The sequence below is a fragment of the Callithrix jacchus genome, chromosome 18, assembly GCF_049354715.1.
Source record: "Callithrix jacchus isolate 240 chromosome 18, calJac240_pri, whole genome shotgun sequence".
Lineage (NCBI taxonomy): Eukaryota > Metazoa > Chordata > Mammalia > Primates > Cebidae > Callithrix > Callithrix jacchus.
Genome location: NC_133519.1, coordinates 21,113,979 through 21,139,148, shown reverse-complemented (window position 1 = coordinate 21,139,148; position 25,170 = coordinate 21,113,979). Strand labels below are relative to the sequence as shown.

At 44.7% G+C, this 25,170-nt stretch overlaps 1 protein-coding gene across 1 annotated transcript; it reads right to left on the bottom strand.

Moving 5' to 3' along the window:
* Nucleotides 1–975: 975 nt before the first annotated feature.
* On the bottom strand, nt 976–24,226 carry PCP4L1 (Purkinje cell protein 4 like 1). The gene is made up of 3 exons (XM_008984780.5): nt 23,989–24,226; nt 3,018–3,072; nt 976–2,404 (listed from the first exon to the last, which is right to left on the bottom strand). The coding sequence occupies exons 1-3, from the start codon at nt 23,995–23,997 to the stop codon at nt 2,262–2,264; spliced, it is 207 nt and encodes a 68-aa protein (XP_008983028.1). The 5' UTR covers nt 23,998–24,226; the 3' UTR covers nt 976–2,261.
* Between the last annotated feature and the right edge of the window lie 944 nt (nt 24,227–25,170).

Here is a 25,170-nt window from a genome sequence, read left to right as displayed (position 1 = left end):
AAAGTGCTCGGATTATAGGCGTGAACCACTGCACCTGGCCTGACTTCTATATTCTCAAATCAAGAAGGGACCAAAGACCACCATCAATGGTCTTAAATATGAAGAAGGGGACTCAGAGGTAAGTAGAATGGTGGTTGCCAGAGGCTGGGAAGAGAGGAGATGGAGAGTTACTGTGTAAAGGGTATAGAAGTAGAGTTGCAGTTTTACAAGGTGAAAAGAGTTAGAGATGGATAGTGTTGATAGTTACGCAGTATTACTGAATGTATTTGATACCACTAAACTGTACTTCAAGATGGTTAAGATGGAAAATTTTGTTACATTTTACCACAATAAAAACAATCGAAAAGGGAAAAAAATTAAAAAAAGAAGGGAAAGGAGTGGCAAAAACAGATCATTCTTTGCTCAGTCTTTAAGTGTTTGGCTTCTGGTTTTAGTGTATAGACGTAATTTCTCAGCAATGTAAGCTACTTAAAAGCTATTATTTTATGCAATTCGTGGTTTAAACTTTTAGTGTAACAGTGGTGCTCTCTAGTGACCAGCAGAGTCTTTTCCTTCCCTTGCATTTGATAAACGGAGGGGAGGGAAGAATGTGGTAAGAAGACAGAGCAAGAAGGAAATCTAAGATAGGTCATTTGGGAATCTGGAGCAAAAAAGACCAAGTTTGTTTTCAGAGGGATGTGTACCCAGCACGCTCTCAGCTGGAAGGAGAAAGGGAAGATGAGCACTCTTGCAGGTGCACCCCGGGGGCGGTGACAGCAACACAGAGACAATGTGGGTGGCAAATCAAGGTGAGGGCAAGGTCGGCAGGGGTGGGGAAGGCGGGGTTGGCTTCAGTCTGAAAATTGCTCAGGCAGTGTTAGTTTCTTGTGCCACCACACCATCAATGCAGTTGTTCCACCCCACTCCCTGAGGCCCCCCAGGCTTATATTCACATTTCTCCCAAGAAAAAACATTTGTAGAGGGTAAATGACTCCATTTGTGGATGGGAGGGGGAGGTTTATTGTCGTAATTATTAAACATGCTAAAATCACAGAGTGGCTATTCTATTTTTGCCCTGACTCCAATCCACGGTGGGGCAAATGGGAACTACAGGAGTCACTGGGTTTGTGTGGTCTCTGCGGATGGCTAGACTTGGGAAATAGAGCCAGGCAGGTTAGCAAAGCCCCAAGAATCCTTCATGTAGTACTCTTTTCCCAGCAGTAATGTGTTTCAGAGATTTCCCCTCCTTCGTTTTTTTGTTTTTGTTTTTTTTTTTTTTTGAGATGGAGTTTTGGTCTCGTTGCCCAGGCTGGAGTGCAGTGGCACGATCTCGGCTCACCGCAACCTCCACCTCCTGGGTTCAAACGATTCTTCTGCCTCAGCCTCCTGAGTAGCTGGGATTACAGGCATGTACCACTACACCCAGCTAACTTTGTATTTTTAGTAGAGATGGGGTTTCTTCATGTTGGTCAGGCTGGTCTCAAACTCCCCACCTAAGGTGATCCACTCACTTCAGCCTCCCAAAGTGCTGGGATTACAGGTGTGAGCCACTGCACCCAGCCCTGCTTCTTCACTGTTCTTTCCTCCCTCTATCTACCCTACTTCTCATTCCTCTGCCTGTGACCCTGGAACCTCTTCTGCTTCTGCCCCTCATGGTCCTAGACTAGATGATGAGGGAGGCTTTTCCTTGATACCACCATTCCAGTCTCCCTTCCTTGGAACTAATCTATTTAGCATGCACTATGTGGTAAGCTGCTTGATTGAGGTCTGCTTAGGGAGAAAGGGAGGCCCCAGTCCCCACTGTGGCTTAGATCCTGGGAGGGGAAGTTGGAGTTGGTGCAGAAGGATCTGAAAGGGAAAAAAAATGTTACCTGAAATGTGAATGCTGTAACTAACAGAACAGTGCATATGTCCCACCCTCAAGTACCCTACTTTGAAGGCCTTCCCCTCCTTCCCACATTGTGGTTGGGGAGCTCTCTCAGCCTCAGAGCCTATTGTTTAACTCTACAGGGCAGGCATAGCTACTGATCAAAGACCTTATCCCAAGAAGAAACTGTTCCACCCTTAGATAAGTGGCTGCTGATTGAAGTCTTCATCTTCTCCACTTCTCTTGTGCCTCTACTTCTGTGATGGCTTAAGGGGGCCAGATACGAGAATATATAAGGGTTGAACTTGCCTCAAGGAAAGGCTAGAGGGACAAGGGACAAAGATGCATGGGAGTCAGGGCTGTGAAGAAGGGGAGAGAAGGGGCCAGAGTGAAGGTGAAGGACAAGGCTGGCCATTCAGGAGCTGGAATCCTTTTTCCTTTTCTGAAATCGCCGAAACTTGCCCTGAATAGCAAGGGCAGCCTTCTCTGTTTCTGGTGCTGTCAGATCAATGTCAATCTCCTCCTCCTCCTCCGCCTTCTTGGCATTGCCAGCTTTTCCTGCAGATAGTCAGGAGACTCATTAATGAGATAACCTGACCTGCTCCAGCCCCTTTCTCCAGGCCCCCAATACAGTGGGGTGAGGTCCATTTGTGCCAGACTCTGTGGGGTCCCCCAATTTTTGCTAGGACTATGAATGCCTCATAATTCCTCTAGAAGTTTGAGTCAAGGTAGTTAGGCTGGGAATTAGCTATAGTCATTTAGAGGAGTTCTGCTGCTCTTGAAACAAACAACAAATGTCTTCTTTTATCACTTATTCATAAATCGTACAGTTCAAGTCCCAAAGCCCACTCACTTTTCTCAGTTTCCCTCAATTTCTGATGGAGATAACACTGGGACTTTTGTTAAGTTTCTTCTTATCTTACGCCCCTCTCCCCCAACACTCCAGACCCAGTTTCTAAAATCGAAGAGTAAATACTATAGGTTTACTTACTAGGAAAATAGAAGGAAGCCTATAGATACAGTACTATAGTTCTAACCTAGTCCTTTGTTTCACTTATCCGTCTTCTTATTCCTTTAATGCCTGACTTTAGGAAATTCCAGACTCTTTCAACTTGTCTTCATGTCTCAACAGTTACCTGCTCTATAAATAGCCTGGCCCAACCCTACTCACCTTTTTCCTCTGGGCCAGCTGCCTGGTTGGTTGCTGGGGATGTTTCGGTATTAAGCTGGAAAAAAAAATCAGAATATCAGAATATTAGATATTCATGGGAGTATTTTGAAGGTGCCATCACCTTAGACCTCTTATATACTCTCAACCCCTCCTATTACCAGGTGCATTCCCTGTGAGTCTGGAGATCAGAGACCAGATGAAAAGTCATCAAAATTTATTCAACAAAGATTTATTGATGCTAGAAAGTGTAGAGGACAAAACACAAAGAAATTCCGCCCTCATGGAGCTTACATTCCAGTATATACAGAGACAATTAAATAAAGCACATAAAATGACTACTATGGTAAGTGCTATGGAGAAAAGGGAGGGAAAGGAGGTAGTAAGTACTGGGGTGGAAATGGAAGAATACAGTTTTACACAGAGTAGTCAGGAAAAGCTTCTCTGAAAAGCAGCATTTGACCAAAGAGCTGAAGGAGATGAGGAAGTAAGGCTCACAGATATCTGGCAGGAGTTTTCAAGAGCTCTGGGTTGGAAGTGTGACTAGCCTGTTCACGGAATAGCAGACCAGTGTAGCTGGAGTGGAGAGAGGAAGGAGGAAAGATTAATGGAGATGAGAACATAGTTAACTGGGGTGGAAGCAGATTACATAGGGCTTTAGAAGTGTTTTTAAGGAGTCTGACTGTTACTACAAGTGGGATGAGAAGTCACTGGAGACCTCTGATTCACATAAAAGGGAAATGAGAAAAGAGGCAGAAAAGTCTATTAAGAGGGTATTGCAGAAAACCAAGCAAGAAACCATGGTAGCTTGAATCAGCATGGTGGCGGTGAAGAATGGTAAATGACTGGATTCTGGGTATATTTTCCAGCTATGACCAACATGATTAGTTGACTTGAAAAATAGCATTGTGAAAAAGAGAAGGGTCAAGGATGATTCCAAATTTTGGCCTGATGATCTGAAAAAAATAGAGTTGCCATTTCCTGAGATGTAGAGAAAAGGGAGAGGAGGTTTTAGGGGGGAGAATCAGGAGCTTATTTTTAACAACTTTGAGATGACTATTAATTATCCAAGAAAAATGCTTTTATAAACAATTGAATATTTGAGTTAAAAAAGAAGGTCATGGGCTACAGATATAAATTAGGGAGCTATTGGTATATGGATAGCTTTTGAAGCCCTGAGACTGAATGGGATCACCAAGAGAGTGAGTTCAGATGGCGAAGAGGATCAAATCCTAAGGCATCCCACTGATTTGAATTGCAGAAATGAAGAAAAATCAACACGATGGAGAAGAGCCAGGTAGGAGAAAAGCCAAGAGATTACAGTAATGTAGAAGCCATGTGAAGAAAATATTTCAGGGAGTAGAGAATGACTATGTCTAATTCTGCAGGTAAGCCAAGTAAGATGAGAACTGGATTGACCATTGAGTTTTGCTGTGGGGAGATCACTGGTGGCATTGATAAGATAAGTTTCCATGAAGGAGGGGAGAAAGAGGAGGGCATGATTGTAATGGGCTCAAGAGGGTAAAGGAAGAGAGAAATTGCAACAGCAAATATAGACATAATTCCAAAAACGGGGATGGGAGTGTAGCATTTGGTGGATATGGGGTCACAAGATCTTATTTAAGGTGACAGAATTACAAAATGTTTGTATTCTTATGGAAATGATCCAGTAGGCAAGTAAAAACAGTAGGAGAGAAGGAGAATCATTACTGTAATAGGAGAGAGGCATCAGTAGATGGCTGGCCCTGAATAGGAGCCAGACTAGAATACCCAAAGGAACTGGAGGGAGGGCAGAGCTTAGGGGCCCAGGTGTAAGCACAGGGAACATTTGGAGGGTCTCCCTAATTGCTTCTATTTTTTGAAGTAAAATGTGTAACAAAGTCATCATCCAAGAGGAGGAAGAAAGAAGTATTAAAGGAAGAAAGGTAGAAAGAAGGTATAAAATACTAATCTAGGAGAGCAGGAGAGTAAATGGACTAGGGAACAGTGATAGGGTTGCTGGGGACGTTAAGGCCCCTCATAAGGCAGGAGATCATGAATTTGAAGTGAGACTAATCAGGTGATATGTATGCTTCCCTGCTCAGATGGAAAGTTAAATTAAACGTAATAGTAAGGTCAGGTACAGTGGCATACAGCTATAGTCTCAGCTACTGGGGAGGATCCCTTGAGTCCAGGACTTCATGGACAGTCTGGCAAGACATAGAAAGACCATAGCTCTTTAAAAAAAAAAAAAAAAAAGTAATTCTCCTTCCTCAGAATCATATTAATAAGGCTACTTCATCTGGACATTCATCGGTCTCAAAGTATGTTATATCTGCAGACAGAGTCACTCCTGAACTTGGTGCCTTTGGAGCCTGTTTATTCATTTCACAATCTTGAGTACTTTATATTTAACAAAATACAAAAACAGGGTACTTTCATAAAGATTTTCTCATCTAATTCATGGAACAGCTTAGTGCAGTATTTAGGATTATCCCCCATTTTACAGGTGTAAACCTTTGCTGAATGACTGCCAGATATAAGGGTTCTGCTTTAAGAAACTGATGGAATCCAATTTATGTTCTGTAGATTATGCTGTTTCCACCCCATTTCAATGCTTATCAAGCACTTACTTGTGTTCAGCACTCTTCTATATGCTAAAGAGGTATAAAAGAAGCAAAAGATTCATTCAACAAGTATCTCGGTTCCTAATCACATGCCAAGTATTATTGTAGGCAGTGGGCATACAGCAGTGAGCAAAAGAAAGTCCCTGCACTCATTCAACAAATACATCAGTTAGCAAAATATCATAAAAGAAAATAAAGCAGAGTAGTCAAGTCTCTCTGAAGACTGACATTTGAGTAGAGGTTTTAATGATATATGAGAATAAACTATGTAAATGTCTTGGAAAAGATCTTCTGGGCAGATGAAATATCACTAGAAAGTCCCTGAAGCAGGTTTGTGCCTGCATGTTCAAGGAAGAGCAAAAAAAACCATCATGGGCCAGCTACAGTGGCTCACAGCTGTAATCTCAGCACCTGGGGAGGCCAAGGTGGGTGGATTGTTTGGGTCCAGGAGTTCAAGACCAGCCTGGGTAACAAGGTGAAATCCAATCTCTACAAAAATTAACCAACATGGTGGCATGTACTTGTGGCCCCAGCTACTCAGGAGGCTGAGGTGGGAGGATCACTTGAGCCTGGAAGACAGAGGTTGCAGTGAGCTGAGATCGTGCCACTGCATTTCCAGTTGAGTAACAGAGTGAGAGAACTGGAAGGGTAGAGGAAAGAGAAAGGGAGACTATCATGGCTAAAGCTATGTAAGGAAGAGAATATAAGAAATGAAGTTAGGTAGATAGCCAGAATATATGTCTTTAGAACAGGGCAAATAACTTATATTTTTTTCTAAGTTGATGAAAGGGCATTATACATTTTGGGGCAGAGGAAAACGTGATCTGTCATATTTTTAAAGGACTGTTCTGACAGATGGGTAGAAAAGACTGACTGGGTATGGTGGCTCATGCCTATAATCCCAGTACTTTGGGAGGCTGAGGTGGGAGGATCACTTGAGTCCAGGAGTTCATGATGAGCCCAGGACTTCATGACAAGCCCAGGCAACATAGCAAGACCCCCATCTTTATGGAAAGAAAGAAAGAGAGAGAGAGAGAGAGAGAGAGAATAAATAGAGGAGCAAGAGAGAAACCAGGGAAAACAATTAAGAGGGTCCTGCAGCTAGGTGCAGTGGCTCATGCCTGTAATCCCAGCACTTTGGGAGGCCAAGGTGGGTGGATCACAAGGTGAGGAGTTCAACACTAGTCTGACCAACATGGTGAAACCCTGTCTCTACTAAAAATACAAAAATTAACTGGGTATAGTGGTGCGTGCCTGTAATCCTAGCTACTCAGGAGACTGAGGGAGGAGAATTGCATGAACCCAGGAGGTGGAGGTTGCACTGAGCAACCTGCCACTGCACTCCAGCCTGGGTGACAGAGCACGACTCTATCTTGAAGAAAAAAAAAAGTCGGGGGTGGGGGGACATCTTGCAGTGGTACAAACAAGCAAGATGATGGGGCTTGGACTCGGGTGGTGGTGATGAAGATAATAGGAAGTATTAAAACTTCAAATAAGTTGGATCTGCCCATATATTTTTGAGTAGAGAGAGCTCTATCAAAGAGCCTTTCTTTAAAGGGCAGCAGAGAAATTGGACATTAGTTGGAGATGAATGTGGCGTTATGAGAGTTTTATAAGATGGGAGATTTTAAATGCTGATGGAAACAATTTAGTAGGGAAGAAAAAAAACTGATGATGCAGGAGAGGGGACAATTACCAGAGTGATGTCTTGAATGGACATGAGGAAATAAATCTCCCCAGTAGCTGGGATTACAGTTGCCCGCCACCATGCCCAGCTAATTTTGTGTTTTTGGTAGAGACGGGGTTTCACCATCTTGACCAGGCCAGTCTTGGACTCCTGACCTCAAATGATCAGCCCGCCTCAGCCTCTCCGAGTGCTGCTTTATAGACGTGAGCCACGGTGCCTGGCCAGGTCATACTTTTGCAGTGTGGACAAACCTCTTGTGATGATAGTGTTCCTGTGGGAGGTGTTATCTCACACAGGATCTGCCCGTATATTTTTGAGTAGAGAGAGCTCTATCAAAGAGCCTTTCTTTTTGCATAAGTGGAGGGGTTGCCCTTAGATAGGTATATAGACACTTTACCTACAATATAGGAATGAAGGCATAGATGCAGGAAAGGTAGCAGATGTAGAAATGTACAGAAGTTTTCTTTTTTGTTGTTGTTGTTGTTTTGTTTTGTTTTGTTTTTGAGACGGAGTTTCACTGCTGTTACCCAGGCTGGAGTGCAATGGCGTGATCTCAGCTCACCGCAACCTCCGCCTCCTGGGTTCAGGCAATTCTCCTGCCTCAGCCTCCTGAGTATCTGGGATTACAGGCATGCACCACCATGCCCAGCTAATTTTTTGTATTTTTAATAGAGACGGGGTTTCACCATGTTGACCAGGATGGTCTCGATCTCTTGACCTCGTGATCCACCCGCCTTGGCCTCCCAAAGTGCAGAAGTTTTCTTCTGTTTCCATTGGTATCAGCTGAGAGTGAAGAAAGCACAGGAAGTATTAAATGTTTAAGGAAAGAGGAGAATGAGTGAAAGGATTATCTAAGAAAGTAAGAGAGTGAGTGAACAGGTGAGAGATAGGATGAGGCAGGAGAATCACTTAAGCCTGGGGGTCCAAGACCAGCCTGGGCAACACAACAAGACCCTAAAGATGTAGCACGCTTACCAGATAGCACAAAGGGCACATTGGGAGTTAATGGCCATGAATTTAAGGTGAAACTAATCAAGATACTGTTCCTATTTTCCAGGCTAAGTGATTTTAGAGAAGGACCCAAATAATATTTATTGTTTATTATATGCCAAACATTATCCCATCTATTCCTCTGAAATCTCTAAGAAGATGGCACCCTATTTTATAGTTGAGGAAAACAGGCTTAGAGAGATGTTAAGGAACTTGCCCAAGTCAAATCACACAATAGAAAACAGTGGACCTGGGTTTGGCACCTAGGTAGACCGACTCCATACCCCTAACCAACAGGCCATACTGTCTCTGTAAGACCAAATATTGTCACATGCTGACACAAATATGCTAATATGCTAACAATTACTGGATCTAAGTGGAAGACATATGGACATGTATGAAACTATTTTTTCTTTCCTTAAGGAATTGCTTTAATTTCCTTTTTTGGAGTTTTCATTGACAGTGTTTGGAGACACCACTAATTTTTATATATTGATCTTGTATCCAACGACTTTGCTGAATTCATTTATTAACTCTAATTATTTGTTTGTTTGAGACAGGGTCTCACTATACTGCCCAGGCCAGTCTCAGACTGGTAGACTCAAGCAATTCTTCCTCCTCAGCCTCCTAAATAGCTGAGATAATAGGTGTAATGCCACTACACCTGGCTTGAACTGTTCTTTCAGTTCTGGTAAATGGGTCCAATAAAACATTAGGAGGAAATAAGGAGAAAATCATTTAGAACAAAAATTATTAAAAATGCTAATGCAATATTGTACTTGACATGGGGAAGTTTTTCAAACGAGGTTATAAATTATATAGTCCAAATTTTGTGTAAGATAAATATGTGTTTGTCTATGTACACATATGCATTTCCTCCCCCCCTTTTTTTTAAGAGATAAGGTCTTGCTCTGTCACCAAGCCTAGAGTGCAGTGGCACAATCATGGCTCACTGCAGCTTCAATCTCTCAGGCTGCAGCGATCCTCCCACTTCAGCCTCGCAAGTAGCTGGGACTACAGTCACCCCACTCCACCTGGCTAATTTTTGGAGAGACTGGGTCTTGCTATGTTTCCCAGGCTGGTTTCAAACTCCTGGACTCAAGCAATCCTCCTGTCTCAGCCTCCCAAAGAGCTGGGATTACAGGAATGAGCCACCGTGCCAAGCCCATATACATTTTCATTTAAAAATCTGGAAGAACATACATAAAGGTGTTCTTGAAACCCTATGGAATTCCTGCTTGATCCCCTTTGACCAAAAGAAAGATTCCATGTGAGAAAGGACTGTTTCTGAGACTTAGGAGACTGGCCCAGTTGTTACTCTTCTCTCCCCATAATCTCTCTGTGGTCAAATGTTTTTCTTTTCTTAATTTTGTACATAATCAATAATGTCCTAGTAGTTACTGAGATAACACCTCCCACAGGAACACTGTCATCACAAGAGGTTTGTCCACACTGCAAAAATATGACCTGGCCAGGCACCGTGGCTCAAGTATATAAAGCAGTACTCTGAGAGGCTGAGGCAGGCTGATCATTTGAGGTCAGGAGTCCAAGACTGGCCTGGTCAAGATGGTGAAACCCCGTCTCTACCAAAAACACAAAATTAGCTGGGCATGGTGGTGGGCAACTGTAATCCCAGCTACTGGGGAGGCTGAGCCGGGAGAATTGCTTGAACTGGGGAGGCGGAGGTTGAAGTGAGCTGAGATCACGCCACTGCGCTCCAGCCTGGGTGACAGAGTGAGATTCTGTCTCAAAAAAAAAAAAAAGTATGACCTGGATGGAGTGTGCAGTTAATATGATAACAGCAACTGTCCAGATGAGAGGGTCATAGGTTAAGAGGCAAATTCTATAGTCTCAAAATTTCTGACTTCAAAGCCTATGCTTTTTGCCAGTAAATCTCAGACTCTGATCCACAATTTAGCCATTATCCCTCTGCCTGACTCTAAGTCTGTTCCCTTAATCAGTCAGATCTTTTCTCTCACCCCAACCCCTCCTCTCTGAAGGAAAATCTGGACACTGACTCTAAATATCTTTCCTCAGGTGGCTGTTTCCTCTATGTTCCTTCTTCTAAATCAGCAGACCTTGAGAATCCTAAGCAGGAATATATGCCAGGACTAAACCACACAGGCTGCCACTTTCCCTCTGCCCTGCCAGCTGCTTCCCCTCCCCATCCCCTCCTGAGATCATTGGTGCTAGAATGGAGCAGTGGCTCAGCTGCCATCTGGTCCCCCCATCCCCGGGGTTTCCAGCTCCATTTAGGATAAATTTATGAGAGATAATTACCTAAAAATGGGGGTCTCCACTTGGGAAACCAGAAAACGATGCTGTAAGGAGAAGAAAACTCCTATTCCTCACAATGCCCCTTGAAATCTCCCTCTCACCTTCTGCTGAAAAGGGTACAGGGGCTTTTATCTCCTGCCCCTCTTCTTCCTTTCTCTCTAGCCAGTTCTCAAAATAGCCACTCTAGATACTCTTCTGGATTTAGTTATTTGTGATTTGCTGAGGTTAGGGGTGGGGGCAGTTAGATCACAAGTTGCCTGCTCCCACCCTCTATATGGTTCTCAGTCTTTTGTTAGTCCCTGGCCTCTGCCTCAACCCTCTTATTTATCTTCCAGAATCACAGCAATTTTAGATGAATTAAGGTCCTCTGGAATACGCACCTGCAAGCCATCGGACTAACCATACTTCACATAAACAAAGGAGGCATGGAGGTCCACTCTGGGTGAACTAGAAACCACATACAAAACTCATACCTCCAGAGGAGTGAGGCCAAACTGCAAGAACTGTAACAGGTCAGCAATTTTCAGCTCCTCCCTCTAGCCAGGTATGGAACACAAACCTCTCAGGTGCTCCTCTACTCATTTTAGAGGGAGTTTTGCTCTTATCCTGCAGGCTGGAGTGCAATGGTGCAATCTCAGTTCACTGCAACCTCCACCTCCCGAGTTCAAGTGATTCTCCTGCCTCAGCCTCCCAAGTAGCTAGGACTACAGGCATGTGCCACCACTCCCAGATAATTTTTGTATTTTTAGTAGAGGGAAGGTTTCACCATGTTAGCCAGGCTGGTCTTGAACTCCTGACCTCAGGTGATCCACCCGCTTTGGCCTCCCAAAGTGCTAGGATTACATGAGTGAGCCACTGCACCCAGCCTTCTATTCCTTTCAATACTGAGCTTTTCCGACCAGAAACAACAACAATGAAATGATTTAGCAAATCCTTCCTTCTCGTTATAGGACCTATCTAGGGGAACTGGAAGAAAGCAAGGATTTCAGAATGTCACCTTACTTTAATTTGTATATGTGAACAATCATGTATAATACACTATGTGCCAGCTACTTTTCTAAGCACTTTACAAACACTAACACATTAAATGATTATAGCAGACCTATAAAATAGGGTATAATTATTATTTCTATTCCACAGAGAAGGAAACTGAAGTCGAGAGGTTATCTTGCCCAAAGTCATAGACCAAACAAGCCACAAAGCTAGGATTTGAACCCAGGCAGTCTGGCTCTAGAGTCCATGCTCTTGGATCAGTATGCTATGCTCTTTCTCAATGTCCAATCAAACACATGGGCATGTATGGGTGTGTATGTGCATGCGTGTACAACACTACCTTCACATATACTCCACAAGGAACTTGTAGAACAGGGTTCAGTCCTGCCATTATGGAGCAATTTTACATGTTATTAATATTTGACAACCTGATCCCAGACCATGCCTATCACTCAGATTTCTGCTCTGCTCATTGATCCAACCACCCTGATTCCTGTTTTCATCTTAATGTTTCTCGGTGGGTCTCCTGACACACGAGGCTGACTCCTGGAGGACAGCCATAGTTTACAAATGCGTTCTTTACTCACAGAGCCACAACCCAGCCCTTCAGAGTCTGAGAATTCCGTGTGTAGGATCATCCTACTGGCTTGCATTTCAAGTGACTCCATCACTGTCATTCAAGGCTGTTATTCCAAGTTTCTAGTGAGCTTGGAGGTTGGTTCAGTTCAGCCTTGCTGCCCACACAGGACTAAATGGGATTTTTGTTTTTTTTTAAAAAAAAACATATTCTCACTCAAGCAATACTCCAGCCTCGGCCTCCCAAAGTGCTGGGATTACAGGCGTGAGCCACCTGCACCCCACAAGCTGGGACTAAATGCTTCTCACGTCTCAATAGATACCAAACACTAATTAGCAACTGTGAGGCCCATCAACTCTTTTCCCTAATTTATTCTCCCCAGAGGGTTCTAGTTTCTTTCCTTGCCTACCTTTCTATATTTATTTTCTCCCTGCCTCCGAGCCTGATGTGTACCAATGTTCCATTCCATCATCTTGGTGATGCTGTCAATTCCCCATGAGTACTCTTTTTGTTTCCTCTGCAGCTCAAAGTTGTGGATTCTCCTTTCCCATGGGGAAGAAGGAAAAGGAGAGTCTTATTGGCATAAGGGTCCTTTCTTCTTTAGGCTTTGAGACTGCAGAAAGAAACATGACATAGTAACATTTCCCCTTTCCCTAATACTTTCCCCAGGAGTATCCACCCTTTTCATTTCCTCCCACTTCCAGGAAAGAGAAGCACCACACACTTGCCCTTTCCACTTCCTACCAGAGCATTTGTCAGCATTGAGATGATGTTTTGTCCTGCCATCTGAGCGCTAGATCCAATCACCCTTCTCCTCAGGAAGCTTGACAATCAGTTCCCTATACTCTTAGGTATAAAGCTTTCCTCTCTCTTTAAGAAGTAAATAAATATATGACTTAAGGGTGTCAGTTAAAAAAATAAATAAAGCCTTCTTCAACCTGAATTTCTTTTCCAACTACCATTAGAGAAGAAAGAAGTAGGTCTAGGAAAATAGGAATTGTCAATATTGAGGAATACCAATTTTTTTTTTTTTGAGATGGAGTTTCACTCTTGTTGCCCAGGCTGGAGTACAGTAGCATAATCTTTCTCTTTTTGCCCAGGCTGGAGTGCAGTAGCATAAACTTGGCTCGCTGCAACCTCCATCTCCAGTGTTCAAGCAATTCTGCCTCAGCCTCCTACAAAGAGTAGCTGGGATTACAGGCATCCACTACCACATCTGGCTAATTTTTTGTATTTTTAGTAGAGCTGGGGTTTCACCATGTTGGACAGGTTGGTCTCGAACTCCTGACCTCTGGTGATTCGCCTGCCTCGGCCTCCCAAAGTGCTAGGATTACAGGCATGAGCCACCGTGCCCAGCCCTTTATTATTTTTTGAGACAGGGTCTTGCTCTGTTTCCAGGGCTGGAATGCAGTAGTACAATCTCAGCTCACTGTAACCTTGGCATCCTGGGCTCAATCAATCCCCCCACTGCCTCAGCTTCCTGAGTAGCTGGAACCACAGGCACACACCACTACTCCTAGCTAATATTTGGATCTTTTGTAGAGGTTGGGTTTTGCCATGTTGCCCAGGCTGGTCTCAAATCCCTGGGCTCAGGCAGTACTCCTGCCTTGGCCTCCCAAAGTGCTGGGATTACAGGTGTAAGCCACCACGCCCAGCCCCAAATCCTTAATCAGCCTAAAAGGCTCTACATTATGCAGCCACTGATTACCTCAATAACCTCATCTCTGGAACATACTATGTTCCCTCCCACCTCAGGACCTTGGCATATGGTTCCCTTACCCCTGCCTCCTTTTTATGTCATTAATTCCTATTGATCCTTTACACATGAGTTACACTAAGTATTTTTTAAATAAATGAAAGGAGCTCTCTGTTTTATTTGCAATCTCATCTAAACTTCTGAAATCAAATTTGTTTTCAGTCTGTTGAGGGCCTCCATTCTGTAGTCAGTTTAGAGGTTACGGAAAAGGGATTCAAGCCAGGTCATTGCTTGTACAGGTAATATGAAATATACTTCATGAGAAGTACCTGTACTACAAGTACAGGTAATATGTCTTAGTAATATGTCTTACCTCCCCTTCCCCACCCTCAGCACCCTGCTAGATTTTATTTCCTTTGAAGCAAGGTCCCTGTTTTCCATTTGTGACTAGCCTACAATAACTAAAACCCATGTCTTGTAACAGTAGGTACACAATGAATATTATGTGAATTAAAATTTGCTTAGGCCTTACCATCACATAGAGGATGAGGATAAAAGAAAAAAATAAAATTCTCTTAGGTTTCAAATTCCTAGGAGCATCAATGTGGCATACTAGACAGAGTCAGTCAGATCTGGGTTCATACCCTGGATCTACATTGACTATCTGTTCAAATATCAGCTCTGCCATTGCTAGCTGTGTGACATTGGGTAAATTACTTAGTTTTGCTGTGCTCAGATCTCTCATCTGCAGAAGAGAGATAATATCTACCTTGAAAGGTAAAAGGGCAGGGCACAGTGGCTCATGGGTGTAATCCCAGCACTTTGGGAAGCTAAGGTGGATGGATCACTTGAGGTCAGGAGTTCGAGACCAGCCTGACCAACATGGTAAAACCCTGTTTCTACTAAAAATACAAAATTAGCCAGGTGTGGTGTTACATGCCTATAATCCCAGCTACTTGGGACGCTGCAGTAGGAGAATCACTTGAGCCCAGGAGGCAGAGTTTGCGGTGAGCAGAATTGTGCCATTGCACTCCAGCTTGGGCAACAAGAGCAAAACTCCGTCTCAAATTTAAAAAAAAAAAAAAAAAAAAAAAAAGGTAACAGAAGCTAGAGAAAATGTATGTAAAATACCTAGCACATATTGCAATAAATAGTTATTATTCCAAAGTAATATCACCTGGGGTTGAATATAACAATAGGTTTAGGTCAAGATGCTGAGGTACTGCAGGGTTAAAATACTAGAATCAGAGAGTGAGTTGCCACAGAGTAGATCTTCTCTAAGTAGAACTGAAAGAGGAACAGAATACCTGAGATTGCTTGAAGGGCCCTTGAGGCTTATTCTGCTATCATAGGAGTTTCATAAATGCTCTGTTTTCCCTCTAAACAAACTCTAGAAATCACAATCTCCCTGTCTTCCCAATGTCTCCCCAAAAGTGCTGAGAATGGCTGTAAACCTCTGGGAACCCTGACATATCTCTTTTTTTAAGTTATACACCATAGGGAAAAGGAGATTAGTGCTCAGCAGTAAACAAACTATATCTCCTTGATTGAGTTCACTTTTGTATCATGAAAATGATTGTATAAGTCTATTCCTTGCCTCACAACATAGTATTGTTGGCCAGGCATGGTGGCTCACGCCTGTAATCCCAGCACTTTGGGAGGCCAAGGCAGGCAGATCACCTGAGGTCAGAATTTTGAGACCAGCCTGGCCAACATGGTGAAACCCTGTCTCTACTAAAAATATAAAAATTATCCGGGCATGGTGGTGGGCACCTGTAATCCCAGCTATTCAGGAGAATGAGGCAGGAGAATTGCTTGAACCCAGGTGCGGTGAGCCAAGATCACCCCATTGCACTCCAGCCTGGGCGACACAGCCGGACTCTGTCTTAAAAAAAAAAAAAAAGATAGTATTGTGGTGGCAAGCACCTAGACAGTCAAAAAGGCAGCAAGTTTGGTGCTGTTTGTCTGCTGCCACTGTTGGGGAACAGATACCCTATAATTCTAGGTTCAACCCTCCCTGCTCCCTTCTTGGGCTGTGTTTCTTCCTTCTTTTGTGGCTTTCATCTTTAATAGCGTTACCACAGCAACCATTGTCACCTGAAAAGGGAAGGTATTGTCACCCCTTCTGCTCCAAGCAGCGAGTTAGAACCTTGGGAAGGATCAACTACCCAGATTTCCCCATATTCCTCAGCCCACTAGGCTCTTTAAAAACAGATCACAGCGTCTTACCAGCAGCAACAAACAGAAACAAGGATCACCTCACCATACCTAGACCACCTGTACCTGCATTTGCATGACATAGCTTGGATGCCGTGCAAATAAAAACACATTATAAACACATTTTGGTACTTACTGCCAGAAATAGTTTAGATAGACACAGGAACTCACAATCCTGTCCTACAGGCCAAGGCAGAAAAACCTAAAAAGGGACTGAATCCTAAAATTCCTAAATACTAGCCTTTAAAAATCTCTTTCCTTGCCTTTGTATTGACATAAATCCTAGGTTTCATAAGCTCCCTGCTTGCTCTAGAGGTGCAGGAAGCGAAGGGGGACAGGAGTTAGTGGATCTGCTTCTAAGTGGTAACAAAGAGGCTTGCACCCTCCTACTCCACCCCTGAGACCCTTCTATCCCTCCTGACATATTCTCCTCCAGGGTTCAATGAAGGTAACTGCTAAAAAACAAAAAACGAAACCTTATAGAGGCCTCTGGGATCCTCTAGTGCCCCAGGAAGACCCTAGACTGCTGTTTTTGGAGCACTGTTGGAACTGTTTCAATTCTTTCAGTGCAGCAACCAGCTGCAGTCCTCAAACAGCCTCAGAAAGACTTGCTCAAGGTCACCCTCAAGATAATAACAGAAAAAGAACTAGGAATCCTTACTCCAGGTTCTATATACACACAATCCTCTTAATATGTAGACTACTTCCCCAATGCCCTATATCTCAGATGTATCCTAAGACAGAAATAGAACCTAAACAGCTCTAGCTCCCAAGCCCCCTTGTCTGATCCTCCCCTCTTAGCCATCACACCCCTGTTTCCTGGAATAGAAGTACCCCCAACTGGAGTCAGAGGCAGAATTTCTTGGCCATGCCAGCTCATGGTATGCAGTGAGTCAACAGCCCCGGCCTGTTCCCCACCCCACCCGCCAACCCCGCCCCCCCCGCCCCCAACATGGGCTGCCACAGTTTAATAAGTGGTTATTTGTGGTGCTCTGCACACAGCTTAAAGCTGTGCCTTTATCCCATACTAGGGGATATGGAATGCGGCAGAGAGAGTAGTCAAAGCAGAGCATCATTTATTACTATAATCTTCAATGTGTATCCCACTCATGGTATTAATATCCCAAAATATCCCCCCTGCAGCCTGCAAAGCAAACACTCAGCTAGAGGGCTTTGTGTGGGAGGGAGGCAGCACCAGAGACAATGAAACGGTAAATGGCACCCCTTTTCCCTGGGTAGGGTACTGAGAAATCTAGGTAAGCAGCCTTCAGGAATAAATCTGGAGGGAAATAGCAATCAGGCTTCAGTGAGGAGACGACAATGACAAGGTCTAGATTTCTATGTACTTGTTTATGGGCACCTTTTAGGGATGTGGATCTCTCAGAAAACTGGTTTTAAGGCCAGGTGCAGTGGCTCTCACCTGTAATCCCAGCACTTTGGGAGGCTGAGGCAGGTGGATCACCTGAGGTCAGGAGTTCAAGACCAGCCTGGCCAACATGATGAAACTCCGTTTCTACTAAAAATACAAAAAAAAAAAAAAAAATTAGCCAGGTATGGTGTAAGGTGCCTGTAATCTACTTGGGAAGCCAAGGCAGGAGAATCGCTTGAACCTGGGAGGAGGAGGTTGCAGTGAGCTGAGATCATGCCACTGCACTCCAGCCTGGACAACAAGAGTGAAACTCTATTTCAAAAGAAAAGAAAAGTGGTTTTGGATCTGCTCTGATTTAGCTTACTTTTATAGCTAAAATAATTCCAGTGCAAGTCAAGCCATTTTGAGCAGCACGTCTGGAGTACGGATTTAGAAAATCACGTGCTCAGGATGCTTGAATCCCAGTAGGCTTTCCTCACTTACCTTGCCAGCCTAATGCATTCTTCTTTCCCCATCTTCTTGCTGTTTTTTATTTTTGTTTTTGTTTTTTTGTTTTTTCCTGAGACAGGGTCTTGCTCTGTTGCCCAGGCTGGAGTACAGTGGCACAATCATGGTTCACTATAGCCTTGACCTCCTGGACTCAAGCAATCCTCCCACCTCAGCCTCCAAGTAACTGGTGCACACCACCACTATACTTGGCTAATTTTTAATTTTTTTTTGTAAAGACAGGGTCTTGCTATGTTGCCTAGGCAGGTCTCAAACTCCTGGACTGAAGCAATCCTCCCACCTCAGTCTTCCAAAATGCTGGGATAATAGGTATGAGCCACCACACCTGGCCTTACTGTTCTCTTCCCAAAGCCTTTGTACTCCCTACTTGAAAGTCAAGTGGCCAAACGAAAGAGGACTGAATATTCAGAAGCTGTTTGGTCGCCAGGTGCACCAATTTTACTTAGACACCTGCTTTCCTGAAACTATGGGAATCAATGATGAACATCGAAATTAAGAACCCATGAAAAAAGGGCCTCCAAGCTCCCTACTTCACTCCCATCAGCTTACCTACTCCACCCCAGCACATTTTCTGCACCCATTTTTAAGATGACTAGGCACCCTGCATAAGAATGGATAGTACCTGCCCTGACTAGTATCCTACCAGATTGTATCCTGTTGATAAAATATTATCTAATGTTGGTCTCTTGTCTCTACTCTTTTGCTCAGCATTATTAGATCGTACTGCTTATATTTCTTTTACGCATGTGAGAGAGACAGGGTCTCTATCACCCAGGCTGGATTGTAGTGGTGTCATCGTGGCTCACTGCAGCCTCGACCTCCCAGGCTGAACAGATCCTGTCACCTCAGCCTCCCACATAACTGGAATCACAAGTATGCACCACCATGCCCAGCTAATTTTTAAATTTTTAGTAGAGACAGGGATTTACGATGTTGCCAAGGTTGGTCTCAAACTCCTGAGCTCAAGCAGTCCTCCCCGCTCAGCCTCCCAAAGTGTTGGGATTACAGGCTTAAACCACCACACTCAGCCACACTGCTTATATTTCTTTTTTTATATTTTTTTGAGACAAAGTCTCTCACTGTCCCAGCCTGGAGTACAGTGGTGTGATCTCAGCTCATTGCAACCTCCGCCTCCCAGGTTCAAGCAATTATCCTGCCTCAGCTTTCTGAGTAGCTGGGATTACAGGCACCTGCCACCATGCGCAACTGATTTTTGTATGTTTAGTAAAGACGGGGTTTCACCATATTGGCCAGGCTGGTCTCAAACTCCTGACCTTGTGATCTTCCCACCTTGGCCTCCCAAAGTGCTGGATTACAGGCATGAGCCACCGTGCCCAGCCTGTATTTCTTACAGAGAACTTGAAGCCGGCCAGGGGTGGTGGCTCACGCCTGCAATCCTAGCAGTTTGGGAGGCTGAAACAGGTGGATCACTTGAGGCCTGGAGTTTGAGAACAGCCTGGTCAACACGGTGAACCTCATCTCTACTGAAAAAAAAAAAAATACACAAAAATTACCTAGCCATGGTGGCACACGCCTGTATTCCCAGCTACTCTGGAGGCTGAGGCAGGAGAATTGCTTGAAGCCAGGAGGCAGAGACTGCAGTGAGCTGAAATCACATCACTGCACTCCACCCTGGGCAATGGAGTGAGACTCCATCTCAAAAATAAAAAAAAGGAAAGCACTTGAAGCCAAGCATGGTGGTTCATGCCTGTAATCTCAGCACTTTGGGAGGCTGAGATGGGTGAATTGCTTGAGCTCAGGAGTTCAAGAGCAGCAAGGGCAATGTGGTAAAACCTGTCTCTACAAAAAATACAAAAATATATTAGCTAGGCATGGTGGTGTGCACCTGTGGTCTCAGCTACTCGGGATGCTGAGATGGGAAGATTGCTTAAGTCCAGGAGCTCGAGGCCACAGTGAGCCATGATTGTGCCACTGTACTACAGCCTGGGTGACAGAGACCCTGTCTCCAAAGAAAAAAAAGTACTTGAAATATACTCATTAAAAGGTTGCATGCTAATCAAATAATTCTGTATTCACCGAAGTAAAATGTTAAAAGAGTCCTGTGGAATGTTCTTTTAGAAGGAGAAGTCAGAAGTACTGTGCCCTAGTACTGTGTAAACTTAGATTAAGTTTTGGGCCTCAGTTTCCTCACTTGTAAAATGAGAAGATTGGACCAGATGATCTTTAGAGCTCCTTAACAAATCTAAAACTGCATCACTAAAATGTTTTGATATTTTATTTGAGGTTTTCTTGAAAGATATCTTTCTATTTTGAGGAATTTTTTGCAGAACTAAGTTTATTTTTCTCTATGATAAAATAGACTCTTGGAGGACAATTTAGAAATAGAGAAAAGTAAAAAGAAAATAGAGGGAGGTATTCACAGAACCACCACCTTGAAGAGATAATTATTCATCTTTCTTCATCCTCTCTGCCTGCAACCAACCCTATCTCCACCACTTGCATCAGTTAAGACCCTTCATGGGCAGACATGAAAGATGCATCAGGTTTGTGTATTTGGATTTCAGCCATATTACTTATGGCTGCCTGACCATAAAAAGACAAGATTCTAAGAGCTAACAAATTACAGCTGTAATTGAGAGAAAGATTCATCCATATTTCCAGGTCACAGAATGACAAAGTCATCCACTTCTACCAGCCGGAGCCTCCTGCCTAAACAGCTAAAACCAGCAACATAAATAGGAGACTAAAAAAGAGATGAGCAAGTTCTGGTTTTCCTCACTCCAAGTCAGATGTTTCCAGAGGTAGAAGACATTTCAATATCAGTAAGTGACTAGCCTTCCTATTTTGTATACCCAATACAACCAAAATAAAAGTAACATACCAATGAGAGAGAGAAACTTGGATCTCCTCCAAGTCCACACCAGGTTCCCTAACAACTGGTTCAGGAAACATAACAGAACAGTATCACTCTAACTGAACTTCCCTTCTTGGGAAGGTGGCAGATGCAAACAGATGTGCACAAAGGAGAGTTTGAATCTTTAAAGTGTGATATCTCATTCTCATTAGGTAAGAAGAGAGCAAACAGGATAGTGAAGGAGCACCAGGTCTAAGCTCTCCCCTAAATTACATTTCTAGTTTATCTGTCCCTTGCTCCAGCCCCTGCCAGCCAAAACACAGGACAGACACCATGAGGATTGTCACCAGTGGTCCATGACTCCCATTTCAGCAGAATTACTGCTGGACCAAGGGATTTCCCCAGCGAGGCTCCTCACAGATGAGAAATGCAACAGGATTACAAAAAAACCAGCAATTCTGCTTTAAGCAGCCAGCTACACTGGATGAAAAAGGATTATAGGAAAGAGCCCTCAGGGACTGAACATATCTCCCATTCCCATGCATTACTGAAACTCGGAAAAAGTTATTAAACAATAAGAGACAGCCTGTGATCCACAGCAATTAAATCCTGCCTGCAGCTGTGAATGCAGACAAATTGGAGATGAGTCCCTGCAGCTCCTTCCTGCACGAACGCTCCTGCACACACTCACAAGGAAATGCTCTACTGCAGTAATCAGTGACAGCAAAGAGCCACAAAGGCAAGGCAGAGCCAAAGATTCTCCCCAGCAGCCAGCCCCACCAGAACCCCTGCACTGTTGGTTGTTCTAGGTCTGGAGACTCTTCCCTGGTGTTGTTCTTCAGTTGAAATAGGAGTCTCTTAAAGACATCCCAAATCGTCTCATTTCATGCAGTTTCTCTGAAGCAAGAAAATAAGCAGTTGGGGGAGGTGAAACTTATGTAAGCTTCAAGGTATACAGGGCTTTCCTGAGCTGGGCTCTTCAGCCTGAAAGAGGAGCCCCATGGGGCTGGGCTGAGAGAAATGAAGCAGTTTGGAGTCTCCCTAGAGCTCTGGGCAACACTTCCACCTTCTACCATAACTTTTACAAGAGGAAGAAAATAGGCTGGGTCTCAACCCCTAGAGAAGCAGAGACCCCTTTTTGACCTGATTCAGAGAAGCTGCTTCTGGATTTTATAAGTACTCATCCCTGAGACCAGGCTCAGCTCCGTAATAGGAGGCAGCTTCTATAAGTAAATTGCTAGTTAAAACCAGTTTGCTCTGAGAGCCTAGGAGGCTGGGCAGCCTTGTATACACTGACAGTCCTCATCTGTGGACCCTTCTCTCTTCATTCTACTGAGCCCCTAGCCCTGAAGGCTAACCAAATTCAGCTGCTGAGTCAGGAGGGAGCCTGAGACTTGACTTTCCCCTCAAACACCCAATTGCCACAAAACAGGCTTATCATTCCACCAAATACCACCCTAAACACCAGCCCCTATAGGGTGTCCTACAAAGGGGCTGTGCACTTCCCCCAAAAAGCCCAGGCTAACCACAAATCCTCATGTTGGCATAGCCTTCAGATCACAAATTCCCAGGGGATGGCTTGGATTACAACTTTCAGATTTAGAAATGCTCCGGGTAGGAGGAGTGGTATGAACCCTAGACCTCAGTGAAAAGAGGGCAAAGAAAACCTCTCTTCCCATGTTAGAGCTGAAAGAGGAGGTTGATGCATTTTTTTTCTTTTCTTTCTGAAAGATTGCCATCATCAGAGTCACAACCAGCTGAGGGACTGGAAACCACTGTGGTTCATCTGCAGCCCCAAACTAGCTGAATTTTCCAGGATAAAATTAGTGAACATGGCAACCAAGACAACACAGAAGTCAGCACTAATTAGCTCCCTGGGTGACAACTTTTGGTAGGAGTCAGTAGAGATCTTCATTTTTAGTATCTAAACTGGAACCCAGGTTCCAGGGTCCTATTCCTTCAGTAATCTAATGTCTTTGGGAATTCCTGTTAAATTTCTGTGATACTCTAATGAGGGAAAAAAACAGAAACAGAAAGATAATAGCTAATACAAAATGTTCGAAGTATTTGGCATTTATTATATCATTTAATTATCACAACAACCAATATTAACCCCATTTTGTAGATAAAAAAATGAAACAAAGGTTTTTTGTTTTTGTTTTTTATAAAGACAGGGTTTCACCATGTTGGTCAGGCTGGTCTTGAACTCCTGACCTCAGGTGATCCGCCCGCCTTGGCCTCCAAAGTGCTTGGATTACAGGCGTGAGCCACCACGCCCGGCTGAAACAAAGGTTTGGTACTTTGCCTACATCGCAGGTAAGTAGCAGAGCTACATACATATCTGACATGCAGCGGAGGAGCTGGATTTAACACAACAGTGTGGGTACCAGGAAAGCGGTTGTAGAGGGCAAGCTTGTGATGCCACTACCCAGACTGACTTCACTTGGGAAGGCTGATCCTTGTTTTTGGAAATGAGACTGTGCCTACAAAAAGACAATGGGAGGCGTCTTTCCAAAGTCTCTGCCTTGCCCCCACCACCAACTCCCCTACCCCATGAACAGTGTTTTTTAGAAACAGTAAATCAGTTAATGGAATGGGTCTGGCCACGATGAACACCACAGAGCCTGCTGGAAGACCTAGTTTGTAACAAGGACTGCAGAATGAAGTCTGTTCTTGAAGGGGACATCTCCCCAGGTGCTGGCAGGGGCTTCTGAATATCAGAAAAGGTCCCTCCAACGTTCCTGACTGAATGAGTGCAGGGCAGGATGCCACCTTTCTAAAAGGGAATAGTGGCCCTCCCCGGGGGTCAGGGATGGAGTTATTGTTAGAGGCTACAGAAGGAATGCGAGAGCCTTACATCCCTAGGAGAGAGGGGATAGAAGCGAAGTGAGGGGGTATGGGGAGCCAGAATAACCTCGGGCAGTAAGACAGATGCAGAGGGCAGTATCCCAAGGGGATGACCTACCACCCGAGAGCTCAGCATCCCCCCCTCCCGACTCTACAGCCGATACTAGTTACCCCCAAAAGCCCTGTCCACAGTAGGGAGACTGAAAGCTCCCCGCACCCCGCCTTCCAATCGTTTCCCAGCACCCCGAGGCGGGAGCTTTCCCAGGAGGGCAGTGGGGCGCTCCTGGAGGGTTCTCCGGGCTGCCTAGCTTTCCTTCGCCTCCCTGGGATCCCGAGCTGCAGCCCCCTCCCCGCCGCAACCCTGCCGAGAGTGCCGGGGGCCGCGCCGCTCACCTCGCTCATCTCCACAGCCGGACAGCGCGCTCGGGGCGCGACACGCACAGGTGAGGCGAGGGGCCCTCGGGGCTGCGCGGGCGATGGCTGAGAGTTGCCGGGCTCTGCGGCAGGGGCTACGGCTGACCAGGAGAGGAGTTAGTACGGAGAGCCGCTGCTCTGGTGCTGGCGCCCGGGATTCTCTGCGCCCAGCTCCTACCGGACGACCCCTCTCGACCCGTCCTGTCAGAGCCCCTCCGCGCACCGCCTCCGGCCCCACCTTTTATACTCAGCTCGTACCCGCCTCCAGCCCAACCAATAGTAGCTTCTCCTACCGTAGAGTGACAACCTCTTGCATCCAATGGTGGCAGGTTTAGAGGTCTGCTGCATTTCCAAACTAGGGTAAGACAGAGAGCGGGAAGGAGGGGGAGACCGTCGGGGGATGCGGGGACAGAAAATGAAGTAGTGAGAGCAAGGAAGGAGAGGGAGGAAGGAGAGGTACACGAAGGAGGCAAGGAGGGAAAGATAAGGAAGGAGTGTGGACGTCTCAGATAGAGAAGAGCTGGAAGGAAATCAAGAGGGTGCACGGAAAGCAGGAAACAGCGAATGAAAGAGATAAAGCTAAGAGATGTTGCAGATTAAGATTTAGTAGTAGGATGTCACCCTGGACAAGGGAACAGCACAAGAGAGTGAGGAAGGCTGGGGGAGAGGGGAGAGGGAGAGAGAGAGAGAGGGAGGGAGGCAGGGAGGGAGGGAGGGAGGCTGGAGCAAATGGACAGGGTTCTTTGGCAAAGAACAGGGAAAATGTGAAGGGCCTGTTTGATGTGCAAGATCATAGATCTTAGCAGTCGGAAGACATTTTAGGATTCATCAACTCTTACCTCCCACACAATGCAAAAAACAAAAAACTCTCCAATAAAATTTAAAATGATGGTCTCCGGTGTCCACTTGAATTTGTAAATGACTCCCCACAAAAGTTAATTTACAACTGCTTATTCATTCAATCTCAGCCTGACAATGTGCTCTCCACTGTGCCAAGGCTGTGAAGCTGTTTTTAAAAAGATGCTCCTTATGACCTTGCACCTATTGTTTACATTAAAATATGCCAGTCCTGTCTCCTAGAGTCTAGCTTCTTTCTTCCCACACTTCAGATAGCAACTCACCATCTGGTGGTCCATATTATGAGTACCCATACTAGCCAAG

Excerpts from the sequence above, each read along its gene's own strand:
- PCP4L1 (XM_008984780.5), bottom strand. Across the intron at positions 2,405-3,017 it reads AGCTGGCCCAGAGGAAAAAG|GAAAAGCTGGCAATGCCAAG; the intron begins GTGAGTAGGGTT and ends GACTATCTGCAG.